Source organism: Rhipicephalus microplus, chromosome X (assembly GCF_043290135.1).
Source record: "Rhipicephalus microplus isolate Deutch F79 chromosome X, USDA_Rmic, whole genome shotgun sequence".
Taxonomy (NCBI): Eukaryota; Metazoa; Arthropoda; class Arachnida; order Ixodida; family Ixodidae; genus Rhipicephalus; species Rhipicephalus microplus.
This window is the reverse complement of record NC_134710.1, coordinates 378,167,555-378,183,132: the sequence shown is the minus strand read 5'-3', so window position 1 is coordinate 378,183,132 and position 15,578 is coordinate 378,167,555. Positions and strand designations below refer to the sequence as shown.

Below are 15,578 nucleotides of genomic sequence, written 5' to 3'. Positions count from 1 at the left end.
ATAGACAGACAGACAGACAGATAGATAGATAGATAGATAGATAGATAGATATATAGATAGATAGATAGATAGATAGATAGATAGATAGATATGAAATGTTTCGCATTTGAAATAAGTAGCTACAGCACATGGCAGGCTGCGGTATGCGACTTGTTTCGCTATCGCGCCCAACAAAACTTGGCGGATCAAGCTTATGCATAAGATGTTAACAGATGGCGATATACATTTTGAATGTTCCCTGTCGACGGACGCCTGGCCATCGCTGTTGCTGTCGTCGGTAACGTAGTCTTTGTCGTGACCTTCAACGTCTGCATTTCGGGCAAATTTATAAAATTGCCATGTGCATCGTATGCTGCGCTCACGCATGCGCTGGTGACGAATGCAGCCAGGGAAAATATTTAACGTGCTGGCCATATCCATCCCAAGTAGCGCGTATGTGATAACATCCCCCACGTGCAATGTCTCCCTTCGATTGTCTCTCGAGGATAGAAAAAAACGTCCGGCCTTCTTCTGCACGAAGTATGAAGGTACGCCAGGGAGATGAGCGGGGTCTGCATTTTTTCAAGAGTACTCTACCTTGGCAAACATCAGGAGATAACAGTAAACTTGTTTACAAATAAGCAGCGCACGACGTTTTACAAAAGAGAGACGATAGGGACACCGCTGCGGTGCAGCGGTGTGCAGCGGTGTCCCTATCGTCTCTCTTTTGTAAAACGTCGTGCGCTGCTTATTTGTAACCATGAACTATCACCAACTCGCCCAACTTTCGGTTTTAGTAAACTTGTGGTTTCGATGCTTACCTTTCATCAACGTTTAAGAGTTCAACAATTAGAAACCTGGCCACACGAAAAACAATTTATTTCCTGGAGCGGCCGTATTATTTTAAGCCCGTGTTTTGTTGAGTTATCTGAGATCAGATCCAAAAGCGCTAGCTGCTAGTCTTACTTCGTATACATAGGAAATTTGATGATATCGCATTTATTTCTTCACCGCTAAGTGAAACAGTATTTTTTTATTTGGTGACATGTGCTCTAGATATCAAGAAAACAAAACACAGAAGCCCAAGGATATATGTCTACGTCACGTACAAAAAACTGATTTCATTTGGGGAAAATGCCACTGAAAGAGACATGCAACTATCTCCCATGTTCTTAATTGAAAGTGCCTGCATAACTTTGGTGCGGCGCATTATCCCCGCTTTTGAACATCACTGCAGTTTTATATATATATAAAAAAAGGCGTGCACTTTCGCACCTTACACTGGCCAGCTGAATGTGACTTTTGTGTATATTTTCTTTTCCCCTTTCCTTTAAACACTTGTCAGTTGCGAGTAAGCATTGTACCTCCTTCTTGTCCTCTATAATTTGCGCTACTTTTTAAATCATGGAACCACCTCAACTAGCCCAGCTGTCGGCCTTGTTGCTTGAAGTACTTAGGATTAGGGGTGTGTTAACGAATCGCAGGTGGTGTCAATTTCTAGAGCCCTTCACTATGATGTGTGTCATAATCAAATTATAGTTTGGGGCGCTAAACCCCATTAAATATTGGATGTTTGCCGCTTTCTAGCGTCATGAATGATTTTTAGTGCAAAATGCCCATTTTCCTGATTTCTAATACATACAAGTTTTACATACCAACGCTAGCCATTTGATGCATCCTGAATGCAGAGCTTAATGCGTAGTATAGAACAGAAGAATTTGGTCCACTCTTTATATTATGGTGCCCTTGAGTTGGAAAGCACAATGTCACTGTGGTTAGCGACGCAAGTCATGCGGCAGGCCCTCATGGTTCGGAACCGGTTGTCACCAACGAGACAGCGGTGGCTGTTGTAGTTAACGGAGGAAACTTTGAGACATCGCAGTGGCATCCTTTCGCCCTCATCCTCCACCGCTACAGCGAAGTATGGGAACCGTAGCTGGTCGCTGTAGCAGTAATCAGGTCGACTCGAGACTGTGCACAGCCGGTTTTTTTTGCGGCGTCCCACGCATGCAGTTAAGCAGTCCTCGTGAGAGGCGAACGCACCGCCACCTCCGTGAGCTGGGCACAGGCCTGCCGTGAAGTTCCAGCGCCGGCACAATTTCCCGTCGAAGTGCCACCACGAACTCAGAACGTCTCGCCTGCAATATCAAATCAAAGGGAAAGAATGAGACAGTGTGACATTGTGCACGAATATATATATATATATATATATATATATATATATATATATATATATATATATATATATATATATATATATATATATATATATATATATATATATGTATATATATATATATATATATATAGTCACTCGGGCCCCACCAGAATAAGAAACAGGGAATACTTTCGTCTGTTTGGCCCAGTGTATAGTGTATTTTAACTGACGTTTCGTCTGGTTAACCAGGCTTCAAAATATGGTCCACAATATATATATATATATATATATATTTATATATATATATATGTACATATATCTATAATATATATTTATATACTGAAGAAGTTTTTTCAATTAAACTAAGACAACTGTTAAGTTGTGTCTCTTATGTATATATATATATATATATATATATATATATATATATATTGAGCACATTCCAAGCATTTCATTGCCGAACAAAAGCTCCGTGCGGTAGTGTAATGCTGTCTTTGCACGGCGATATAATTTTCCATCTACACGTGCACATCATTGTTCGACAAGGTTTTGTTCAGCACACTTGTCTCTCCTGTGATGAATAGCCATCTGTTAGCACGTGAGCTTCATATTGCTATGCCAGGCCGTCTCGCCTCCGATAGGTGGAACGTAAAACAGCAGTGACGACGACAGAAATGTACACATTCTTGGTGGGTATAAGGGTCGGCCCGAAACAAAACAAGAACAAGCTAACCTATGTGCTTAATGGCGTGAAATTTTTTATGTGCAAGCGTGGCCTAACTGCGAGGTCATATGGGCTCGAAGCTCAATGTGAAAACGACTAGTTATTCCTTCTGTGCACAGGCTATCTCATAGAGTAAAAAAAAAGTCACTGGAAGTTACGATTTTGAGGCAGTGATTCCTGCCACAACAAAATCGAAGTTGTGTGCGCGTTGGTTATACAGAAATGTGACAAATCGAGCGCAGGAAAACTGTAGTAATAAACACAAGTACAAGTTTGTTAAATGCATAAGATATGTAGAGTACAGCACATTGGTTATGTGTACGTAACGAGCTACGCATGAATACAATCCGTTATGCTCAAAAAGGAGCAGTTCCCGCAGGCAAACAGTCATGGAATAAAGGCCGAACCACATGTATCCCTTGTATGCAGCGCGTGGCTTTCTGCTTGGTTTTGACGCGCTGCCGTGCCCTCTCCCCTTGGAAAAAGAGGGCGTGCGGCTTCGCCACCATTTTGGATTTGCGTAGCCGCGCTGGCTCTCGCCATAATGAGACGGACTGTTGCTAGAGCAAACTCGTTGGGACAGGACTCGGCGCAGCTTAAGATAGCAACGCGGTGATACATTGCGACTGTACGTTTGGTCAGTCCTTAAGCGACACTCATTCACCCTATACACCTAAATAAAAGGGAAACAGGGGGATGAAGTGGTGGGGAGGCAACGTTTCTGTCTTTTTGGAAGAATAAACTCGCCTGGTACCCTTGGTCTGCGAACTCACTGATGAGTTGACTTAGTCGAACTCACTTTGGCTCCCATCAAGTTGTCAGTCTGAGTAAGTCCAAGTGAGTAATATTTTCGTGAATGTGAGTCCAAGTGAGCAGTGGCGTACCAACTCTTTCGCGCGAGGGGGGGGGGGGGCTAACTTACCTCACTCGTCAGCCGATATCCGATATATATATATATATATATATATATATATATATATATATATATATATATATATATATATATATATATATATATATATATATATATATATATATATGGCGGAGGGGGTTGGGGTGCGCGCGTGTGCACATACGAGGGGTTAACCGTAGTAGTGCAATAAACATGCCGTAAATACTTTCTTGCATGTTCAATGTAGTTTCTGCAGATCGGTCATGTCGTTGCAGCTATTTAAAAAAGATGACATGATGCTTTCTTACTTTTTTACAAACGGATGCGGCAATCTAACAGATCGAAAGCAGCCAGAAGACTCACCACGAACTCATTTAGCTCTCTTCGAATGGGTGTGGATTCCTAAAATTGTTATGGTAGTTCGATCAAAGAACTCGAAAACGTTTATTTCATCGTGGCTTCGACTATGGAAACATTGTTCAAAATCGTAAACAGACGAAGTTTAAAGTGAATTTGATAGTATCACTGTCTTCATCTGTAGCTTTCCATCATGTTAAGATTTCGCATTAGGAAAAGCGTAGCTGCTGTTGCAGTGCTTATAGATAGCGATTCCCTGTTTCCTGCTACCGGTCTGCTCAACCGTGAAGTGCTTCCACACGTTAAGAATTAGCCCAACCATTGCAAAATCTGTTTGCACACGGCTCTATCAGCAGACTTCTGCTGAACGTTGCAGAAGTGTACGAGGACAAGTCAGAACAGAACAATAACGAGTACCAAAACATCAGAAACCACTTCCAACACGACCACACAAGACCACACCCGAACGACGAAGCTACGCCATGGACTCAACCTAAGTTGACGCTAAAGGAGCTGACTTCATGTGATGTGGATGGCAAGTGGTCAGTCATTGTTTGGTGTATTGGTATCTTGTGCGATGCTATGGTTTCACTTTCAACGCTGGGTGTTTCCCTAAGTTTTATTTATGTACGCTTTACCCCACGGAAATTTCGGCCAATTTTTCTAATTGCACATAAAAACAAAAAAATCCAGAATTTTCTCGTTTTTTTCTGCACTTTGCATCTCTAGCGTTGACTACTCTTCTTACAGAAAAAGCAGCGTGGGGCAGAGTGGCGTAGTGGTAGAGGACTCAACTTAGGATCTGAAGGTGGCATGTTTGATTCCTTCTCATAAACAAATTGCACTAATGCTATTTAGGTCTACCATATTTGAGTAGCAAATAATTTACAAGTAAACAAAATATTGGTGATGCGTTAGAAGGCCGCTATTCGACGTTTTGGAGCTAACTCTCTTGGCGCATTAGAAATCAAAGATTTACGATCACAAAAACTTTTCCTTATCAATGATAGTTATCCAATTAACTAGTGCGCTGAAGTGACATCTGTGGCGCTTACGCTCGTAGAGTCATGGTTAGAAGCCAGTTTTATATTTGTGTGCCATTGACCAGCAGCTTGCACTGCTTTGTTCACTGTAAGCTTATGAGGGAGTTCCCTACCGTCTTCACGCTACGTGGACGCGGTAGTTCAGTGGATCGTGTCTAACTCCAACAAAATAGCAGAGAGTTAACAGTCTCTATTACTATGTCTTCAAGGCAAGAATATACTTCACAGCAAACTCTCTACTACTATCCCACGGGATTAAAGACCTCTGGCGAGAGAGATGCAGTTGCTCTCCTCTTTCAGTACTCCCTGTACTATCGGCGTCAAATGAAACGTGAACAAGAAAGCGCGTGGTTAAAGCATTAAAATTTTGTGTGTTTCAAGAAATGTGTCCAAAACTTTAAAATCAGCAAACAAAGCTATTTTCTCGCTGTCTTCTCAGTTGCTTCTTCTGTAGCGGCAAGCATCTTAAAAAAGTTCCAGAGATCATTTGGAATGGTAATTAGCAAAGTTAAATCATCGTCATCATCATCATCATCATCATCATCAGCCTGTCTACGTCCACTGCAGGGCAAAGGCCTCTCCCTTGTTCCACCAGATAACCCGGTCCTGTGCTTGCTACTGCCAGTTTATACCCGCAAACTTCTTAATCTCATCTGCCCACCTAACCTTCTGTCTCCCCCTAACCCGCTTGCCTTCTCTGCGAATCCAGTTAGTTACCCTTAACGACCAGCGGTTATCCTGTCTACGCGCTACATGCCCGGCCCTTGCCCATTTCTTCTTCTTGATTTCAGCTATGATATCCTTAACCCCCGTTTGTTCCCTAATCCGCTCTGCTCTCTTGTTGTCTCTTAAGGTTACACCTACCGTTTTTCTTTCCATTGTTCACTGCGTCGTCCTCAATTTAAGCTCAACCCTCTTTGTAAGTCTCCATGTTTCTGCTCCGTTGCTAAGCACCGGCAAGATACAGCTGTTATATACCTTCCCCTTGAGGGATAGTGGCAATCTACCTGTCATAATTTCAGAGTGCTTGCCAAATGTGCTCCAACCCATTCTTATTCTTCTAGTTACTTCAATCTCGTGGTTTGGCTCAGCGGTTATTACCTGCCCTAAGTAGACATAAATAAAGCAAAGTTGAAGCAAAGGTAAATGGTTAACTGTTTATTTAGTGGCGTTCGGCAGTTACTTCGAATAGAAAAATTGATGTCTTTGATGCGAAAAACCCCTTGCCGCTTTGAAATTTTAGAAAAGCTGCTTTTTGTAATAACTATGAAATAATGAATTTCTCCCAAATTCTACGGTGAAACCGAAAGCAACGGACTGAAGAGGGCAACAAGCAGGCGACTACACTGACGTAACTGCTCAAAACAGTGGCTTCCTGGGTGCAGCTCTTACGCCCGCGTGCTGTAATTACGAGCGCAACCCGCACACCCATTCAACGAAGACAGTTGGTGGTTGATGTAACAATGCTCCCTCATTTCAGTCGCGCTCTTTCACGTTTAGGTGTCGGTTTGACCGCAGACTTGGGGAGAATTTTATTAATTCGCACTTAATACTAAAGGGCACTTGTCCGGTATCTCAAAGCGGTAATCGTTTTTTTTTGTATTAAGGACTTCAATTCTCTTATTTGGCTTGACTACCTAACTCTAATAGGTAAAAAGGTAAATATTTCAGCTTTCCTAATTACCATTCCCAATAATACTTTCAACCATCTTAAGATGCCTGCTTCCATGAAAAAGCAGCTGTGAAGACAGCCAGTAAATAGCACCTCTTCCTGATTTTTCAAGAATATTGGTCACATTTCTTGAAACACTGTATATAGTACACGCCGTCTAGTCATCACCAACTGCCATACACGCTCATCCGGCTTGGCAGCACTGCACAATCTATTGCAAACTTATTATTATTATTATTATTATTAGCTTGAGTAGTTCTTATAATCTAGTATGGTGATAGGCTACTGATTACCAGCATGAGCATGCCAAGCCCATTTGGTTGTATCACTTTTATTTTCTCTCAGTTTGAATTGGGAAAGCTTTATTTTTTCAGTTCTCTTTTTTACTTCGTTTAGAACATCATAACTAGTACAGAGGTGGCAATATAGGGCTCTATAGGGATCGATCAGTGCTGGCGAATCGGATTTTCGCGTGATGACTGGGCTACGCTCACTGTACATGTGCTAATGCTTAATTCACGCGCTCCGCTGTTCGCGTTTTATTTGGCACCGAGGGTACATCGGGGGTGTGTAAGCTGTTTATTAAAAAAAAGGAAACGCGTATATCCATATTGCCAACTGATGTTTCAGTAAAGCATGCGGACACCTTCCTTCTACATGAAAAGCATCTAGTAGTTCCTTATATACATCGACATCTTATACGGATGAAGAGCTAACACTGCAGTTGAAGGACAGCTGAGCACTGATGAAACGGTAAGAACACCTGGTGGTAAAAAAATATGCTTCCACGTTTAACTTGCGATAACAGAGCGCGCCATATGGTTGTGTCTAAATAGTGTATGAAATATGTGTGGTATGTACGGGTGCTAATGCAGTGGCTAGCAAACCACACAATGTGCCATTAGCATTATGTGTTTCAGTATATGCCAGGCGACGGCTCTACTCATGTCAATACAAACTGAGTTCAAAAGTGGACACCATGGACTTGTACGCCAACAGTTACACAGATGTACAGTACCTCTTTTCTCAGATGCACAATCTGCGTCGATCGGTGTCGGCACAGCCGACAAAGGAGGCGAGGACTAATTAACAATAGAGAACGCGAAGCTCAACGTAGAATGAAAGGCGGCGATAGCGGGGAGGGTGTGATGGGGAGGAAACGACAGCGGTGGATGACAGGCTTCCCAGCGGCCATCCGATATTCCGTAATTAGGTACACCGTCACTCGTCAACCTTTCTGAAACGTGCCGGCGCGCTACTTTGCGCGCTATCCTCGTTAGCGAGACAGTCGCGCTGCGCTACGTCCGTGGGTGCTGATGTCAAATGGGCTGCCCTAAGCTGCCCAAACTAGTAACTCCACTCATTGTGTTCCCTTCTTCATGTAAACCATGTACCTATATACACAATAGTGCAAAAAGTTCTTTTTGAACAATGAGTGACGCAACTGGTGGAAATGCATCGTCGGCCACTGCTGATAAATAAGATGCCCGACCAGAGACTTAACACTGCTGACGCTTGTACACAAAGGTGCATGCGCCCGACGCAGAAGCAATCGCCTCAAATTATCGCTACTTGAGATCACCTAAACAGCTGCGGTCAGAATGCGCATGAGGCAGTGTCGTACTCGTCGGTGTGAAGTAGGCCCAGCGGCTAAAGACGTACGTTCAAAGCCACACACACAAAAAACACATTATTTACCCATTATAGATAGCTTCGCCAAAGCGCAATCCAATATGCCCGAATGGCGAAATCAAGGGTGATTGTACGCGCAGTGCATTGTTTGAACTTAGAAACCGTACCTTTTGCATTCCATGAAGTGCGGTGAGCGGGAGCACTGCTCTGGTTGCCGCCTCTTCTCGACGCATGCTTCTCTGCAGGTTCTTTTGGAAGCGAACTTATTGGCTCCACGGATGCAGACTCCCACCTGGTGACTGACAGACGACACGCAGTCTTTGATGGTGCTGTCGAAATAAAACTCATGTCGTGGCTCCTGGCAGTATGTGAATGCCGGCTGCTCGCAGGACATTATCCTCTGAAATTAGACGGGAAGACATTTCAGAATGCTTACAATGGTTCGTTGAAAACGTCTTTTTTGACGCAAACTTAAAGTACCGTGTGCTTGCAGGCCTTATGATTAAATGCAGCCACATTAGGCAGCGTTAATTGAGACAAGCTTTCTCATAATTAATAATGAAGTGAGCTTTATTTTACTTTGATACTAAGGAGGAAGCCGGAGCTAAAGGCTGGGTTGCCTGACAAAGGCCTCAGCTTCATTGTACAGTTTGGCATGCTATGATTGACTTTTTTCATACTTCGACCCTGAGTCGCTCACTCGACTACCCGCTCTCAATAAAGTGAAGACAGTTGGTCGGCTCCAACAGCTTATTATTGGGAGCATATGTAACGGGAAAAGAAGACTTCATCGTTGTTTTGGTACCCTCGATGCCAATAGAAGTACTGTATATTGACGGGTGAGTGGGCGTCCACTGGTCTACCGTTGCTTACCAGCCATTAGAAGCGAGAATGTGATCTACGAATTTGTGGTACGAAAATAGGAAGTTTTCAAATGGAGCCCCCAAAAAATAGCGTCAAGGCCTCTGCGCATGTGCGACACCCAAACCGCGGTTGGGTTTTGGGTTATGGGTGCTATTTCTCAAATTTAGCGGGAGCCCCTAAGCCTGCCCCCTAAGCTTTGCGTTACACAAATGTGATGGCACCCATTGAAGTGACATGACAGGGAATTGGGTGAGTATCCAAAGCGCCCCACGCCCTATCCGAAACGTCTTCGCTACTGCTTGACCCAAAGCGTGCATATGCGAAGAGCTTTGAGGCCCCAAACGTTTCGAAATCTCCCCAATATTGCAGTCGGCCGATGTTGTTCCGGTGACTGCCACCCGGCGTTATAAATCGGTAGTCTCTCCATGCACCAGCTATGACCCTCGTATATTGTTCCATGCACCAGCTATGACCCCCGTATATTGTTCACTGTTTACTCAGGAAGTGAGACATTTTAAATTTTTTGCTACAACCTGGAAATGTGTAAATCCTGGTATCAACCGTTAGTCTGGAATAAATTCGCGCAAATATTATTACAGCTCGACCATTCAAGGAAAACGCTATACCCCTGTAATGGTCAAAAAAACGAGTACATAAAATAAACTAAATAAAATAAAAATAAAATAAAAACTGATAATAAAACAAACATAATATAAAATAAATTTTATAATAGAAATGAAATGAAATAAAATAGAAAAATAAATAAAAATTAAAAACATCATAAAATATAAAATAAACATAATCAATAAAATTGATAACAATAAAAATAAAAAATAAAATAAACTGGATCGCTTGATTTACAACAAATAGGAGAAATGAGTCTGAAATGCTTTGAGTATACACTGTTTTTGGCAGATTGCTCAAACAGAAAGTGTGCTGGTTGGGCAGATTTTTGGGTGCCTGTAACCGCCATGTAGACAATGTGAATTGTCAATGACAGCCTAGATACGCATACTATATTATACGCGCGAAGAACTTCTCTCATCAAAGAAAGGAAATTCACAGTGACATGGTGCTTCTCCACGTGTACTCTTGCTTCTAAAGAGTCTCGTTTTGCGCGCGTTTCCTACTTCTTTGGAAAGTGATGAAATGATGTCAGAAATGCCTGCAATCTGCCCTGTGCTGTGAGGCTGCCCAATGCCGGTCACGCTCGTCGCACGTTTCGGAGCGGAGTAGACAGGAGCACCAGACGTAGGAGCGCGATAACACTGAATTTCATAACCAAATAGACTACAAACTGAGGGATAATTATACCAAATCGATTCGGAATATTAATCTGATAACATTCAAATAGTCTTCTAATTTTAAGGCAACCACTTTCAAATCAGCCCTAGAGTGGTACTGTAAGCATTTTCGATATAGCGCGAAAATACCACAACAGTTATGTAGAACAATTCACTAGCTTTCCCGAAGAAGAAATTGCTGTGACTTTTAACCGACAAAAATACGACAAATATGTACTAACGCGAGCTTGTATGCAGCAGGAACTAAAGCTTTATAAAGAGATTATCACTGCAGCTTAAAATGCAGGCAATATACAAAGGTTACTTGGCATTCTACATGACCATGGAATTCAACATCAAGAGAGAATGAAAGTCACATACCAATAAAATATTAAACAATATTTATAAGCCAAAATTATCACGAATGTCGTAATGCTAGGCACTGGATTAATGAATATGTCACTTTGGTGACACAAGAGTTTAAGAAAGAACACCTGCATCCCATGATCAGTCCAGCGTCAATAGTTTTGTCTTTTCTGGGACTGCTTGCAGCTATTGGCAAATCAACGACTAAAGCAAAGAACGTTACTTCTCTCGGTTCCAATGCTGCATTGTATTAAAGAGGCGTAACAATTTGTTTACATTGATTCTCATTATTCGAAAATCATTTTTAAATGCGTTCGGTTTTGCTGATATGCTCTATTCGGTTTCAATAACCAGTTGAAAATCACGCTATTGGATTCGTTATTCGTAATTCTGAAATATTCCCACGCCCTTAACCAGAAGCTTGCAAGCGTTCAGTAATAAATGCAGAAACCATTTAGCCTTTCAGGTACACTTACAAGCTGCGAGTTTCTCGAGCAGGAAAAGACCACAAAATGAGAAGAAGTGAAGCAAACGAAATATAAATAGTGCCGTGACATGTGCTGCATCTCCTTTCCGAGAGCTTGTTGCAGAAAACAAGGTGGTTTTCTTCTTATTCTTTGCGTAGAAACCACGATCTGGCCTAAATTCATTAGCGGTTATTCGTATCTGTAGTGGGCATGTATGCTTCATTGTTATCCTGGAGCATAGGTATGTGTTTATTGCCTGTTATTTGCCACGACACATTGTGTTCTGCATATGTTGAGAAACCAGGCTGCAGTGTTCCCGAGTGCATTCAGTATACCTTCGCTGCGAACCCCATGCCTAATTTAGTAGGCATGCGTTTCGAAAGTAATCGAAATTTGGAATTCACGTATTAAACTTCTAACAAAGTGCTTCTCATAGCGGGATCCATGAGCCCGTTAGCGGCCCCTTCTAATTTTTCTATGCATAATGGCATAACTTTTTACATTGTGGTAGAGCTGATTTATGGTCCCCCTTCTCTGGGAGATGACTGAAGATTTTGTTGACGTCTTCGACGAGATATGCGCACGAGTAAATGTTTTGAAGGCTTCCATATTTGGTGAGCAAACAAAGCTAGAAACAAGTTCAATATGGTTCAAGATTTCAGAACTAAGGTGTTGACGAGCTAATGAAATGAAGTTGGTGCAGTACTCTGACCATTGCTTACGCGGGAGAAACAAAGGGCACCTATTTCACGCTTTTGTTCATTCATGCCACTCTCCTCTTATTTTTTTCTCACTGCAAGGTGTCCGTCATCCCTTTCACTTGTCCATAAGGGGTCCCCGAAACAGCCATGGTTTAGCAACACCACTATAAGATGTATATGTACAAGTTCTAAATCCTGTAGACGTAAGTGGCGAGAAGCATTCATTCATACACTCCCATGAGCCAGTGATGCTTCATTTAGATTTTAAGCATGCTATTATTTACAAACTATAAACGAAGAAGATGTACAAGTAGAAATTGAAAAAAGAAACCTATCTTGTTTATGGTGCTTTTTTTGCCTTTACAGATGCCCACAGTCATTAAATTGCACGTGCATAGAAGCATGAATAAACATAACCACTTAATGCTTGGAAACTTACGTGTGTTTTCAGAGATGCTGATGGAGTGTCCTTCTCCCCCTTCCGACTACTAAATCTTTGAGTGCTGGGCTGACGCTCCGTAGTCATCTCGTCCCTGTCACCGTCTATGCTCGGGGTGGCGGTGGGGAGGACTTCGTCTGCGTTTGTGGTAGGCGCATCTGAGAACACCTCGGTAGCTCGCCCTAACTCAGCTGGTCCAGTCCCCTTGGTGTCGATTTCATTCTCGTGGGTCTCGAGTTCTGGATTTTCAGCATTGCCAGAAACCATGTGAGATGGAATAACGGGCAGTGCCCGTCCTTCTGGTTCCGGGAAGACGACCGCAATAGTGTTTTCTGGTGGCACTGGCAGCGTTATATCCTTTGGGCCATGGTACAGCGTGCCGTAGACATCCGTGCTCATTCCGACCAGCATGAGTGTCAGAAGTGCGGCCAGGAGGGTCATAAATGCGTACCGGCGCGACATGGATTGTCTGGAATGGCGCTGCGGCACCACGCCACTTCGTTCGTCCGCATCGAAGCCACTAGAAGTTGGAATCAGGCTTGATGTACCGCTAGACGTATGGTTGTAATGGCGGAAGTAGCGTTTAATATCTTCCGGAACCGACTGCGATGACCCACTGGCGGTATTCGAAAGCGCATAACCGCTGGTGGTCCCGGACTCAGCGTCGCTAGCTCCGGATGTTGCGGAAGATGACTTCACACTGGTTTCAGCAACGTCAGTGCTTTGGCTTCGCGATGTCGCCACCGATGATGTTTCGCTCCCTTCGGTTTCATCAGCAGATTCTACACTAGCAGTGACTGCGGTGGAAGTGGAAGAGTGGTTGGTGGTTGTCCCTTCTGCTGTGGTCGCCAAGGGAGGTGGTGCTGTACTTGGTTCTGGAGCGGGGGCTGCTTCATCAGGCTGGTCCATGGCAAACCTTAAGGTTTTCGTGGTATTTTCTTTCTGGGTCTTGTAAGTACTGAAAGGGTACTTGAGTATGCCGGTCCCCTGACGTGGCATTGGGTACGGAGGAGGCTGTGGTGAGAGCGACGCATATCTGTACAACGGCGGCTGGAACCGCTGAGCGTAATACCCGTCCATGGTAGTTATTGTTCTTGTTGCCCGTCACTTAGGGCTCATACCCACTATGGTAGATTCTCGCTTCTTCCTTTTCTACGCGGGAAGCTTGGTCAAGCACATCACGTAGGAATAATGATGATGATCGCTTGTGGACATGACACGCACACGCAAAAGGCCTGTGGCAAGATTTTGATCATGTAAAATACCAGATAATGTTTGAATGTGGAAATGGTGGAGGACATTGAAAAACCAAACACCTTGAATGAACTATCACTCTTATGCACAACATTAAGACCAGGGGTGCTAAGAAAAATGATCCGAGCTTCTCGGGCAGACATAGTTGCTTGGAGCTCACTCTGCGGCACCAAGGCATGGATACAGTGTGGAGCGCGTGAGAGCAGCGTTGATAAAAATTGGCAGATTCCACGTACAGTGGAAATCGCTCATATCCGAAGCACGAATGAGGATGGTTAATATGCCACCTTAAAAACGGCACAGCGTTACGAGGCGGGTGTATATTATGCAGTGCATGAGTTCCATGTCATGGTTATCATTTTTGAATGTGTCACCTACCTTCATTACCTATTCACATCACGTGATATCAACATTGGTATGTGTAGAGCTAGCGAAACAGCCGCGAGCGCCTCATGAGCGTAGCATGTTGTCTTCTTTTTATGGCACGCATGTCATGATTATCACGTTTGGACGTGTTATTTGATTTTGTCGCCTATTCACGTAACGTGATACTAAATTTGGTATATGTTGAGCTAGTGAACAACCGCGAACGTGCTATGAGCGCAGCATGCAGCCATGCGTTACATGACACGCATGCCATGATTATTTTGTTTGGACGTGTCATTTACCTTCGTCGCCCATTCACGTCACGTAATACCAAGTTTGATATACGTGAAGCTAGCGAAACGACCACGAGTGCACCATGAGCATGGCATGTAGGTATGGTCTTACATTACACGCAACTCATGATTATTATGCTTGCACCAGTCACATACCTTTGTCATTCATTCACGTCGTATGCTCTATTAAAAATGGAGTGAAGTTCTCTTCATTTACGGAGAAATGGCGATGTCCCCACTGTTCGTCTCTAAATGAAGAAACGTTGCTTCCTTTTGCCACGGAGAAACTGTTTCTCCACATCAATATGAAGATGACTGACCCCGGGTTAGCGAAGCGAGTAGGCATAGCAAATATATCGATTCTCGACTACTAAAGAGTACAGGGCACAGACTTACAAATAAATTGGGGGACCTTTAAGCTTCGCCCTTAAGAGTTGAACGCGATCACGAAATCCGGCCCCTGGAGCACCCTTCGACCACTAAGTGCACACTTATTAATATGTTGTGTTAGTGCGAATGTTACAAATAGGTTTTTCATCTAAAGCAAGAGTCGCATGGCCTCCAAGATACACGCCGCGCGCTCGCCATCTCGGAGGTCATAAGCAGTCTCACAATGCATCACAGATAGCAGCAAATTATCTAGCATTTGCTGGTTGCTTGATCAAAGCCTCTGGAAAGGCATGATATGTGTTCCGCTAGATGGACATATTTGTCAATTTTTAGAGCTGTTTGAAAGTTCCTGTGTGTATTTAGCGGCAATGGCTTCACAATGCTGACATTTTTCGACGTAGTTTGAGGCTTCCCAAAGGCCGACAAATCACCGAATGGGCCCGTTTTTGTCATGATAACTGTCGAATGGAATGCGTTAAAGGGGCCCTGAAAGAGTTTTTCAAGTAAACAAGAATGAATTCACTAGACGAGCTTATTGACTCACGAATTCAAAGCCACAAAAATTCTAAGAATCTGTTTCGTGCAAGTGAAATTACAAAAAATTGTCGCATGCTGCAATTGCATTATCTCTTTTCTTGTCCCGACGAAACCACTGGAAGCTAAGCAGGGAGGGGTGGCAGAAGCAGAGAAACTACCGC

General features: G+C 43.3%; 1 protein-coding gene across 1 annotated transcript; it reads right to left on the bottom strand.

Annotated features, from left to right (window-relative positions):
- Positions 1 to 1,075: 1,075 nt before the first annotated feature.
- On the bottom strand, positions 1,076 to 13,662 carry LOC119161940 (uncharacterized). The gene is made up of 3 exons (XM_075881618.1): positions 12,578 to 13,662; positions 8,625 to 8,857; positions 1,076 to 2,117 (listed from the first exon to the last, which is right to left on the bottom strand). Exons 1-3 carry the CDS (start codon positions 13,655 to 13,657, stop codon positions 1,715 to 1,717), a joined length of 1,716 nt encoding a protein of 571 aa, XP_075737733.1. The 5' UTR covers positions 13,658 to 13,662; the 3' UTR covers positions 1,076 to 1,714.
- Between the last annotated feature and the right edge of the window lie 1,916 nt (positions 13,663 to 15,578).

Coding starts and splice junctions, on each gene's coding strand:
- LOC119161940 (XM_075881618.1), bottom strand. CDS start 13,657: ATGGACGGGTATTACGCTCAGCGGTTCCAGCCGCCGTTGTACAGATAT. Junction 8,858..12,577: donor CAGCATCTCTGAAAACACAC/GTAAGTTTCCAA, acceptor GTCTAATTTCAG/AGGATAATGTCCTGCGAGCA. Junction 2,118..8,624: donor CACTTCATGGAATGCAAAAG/GTACGGTTTCTA, acceptor TTGATATTGCAG/GCGAGACGTTCTGAGTTCGT.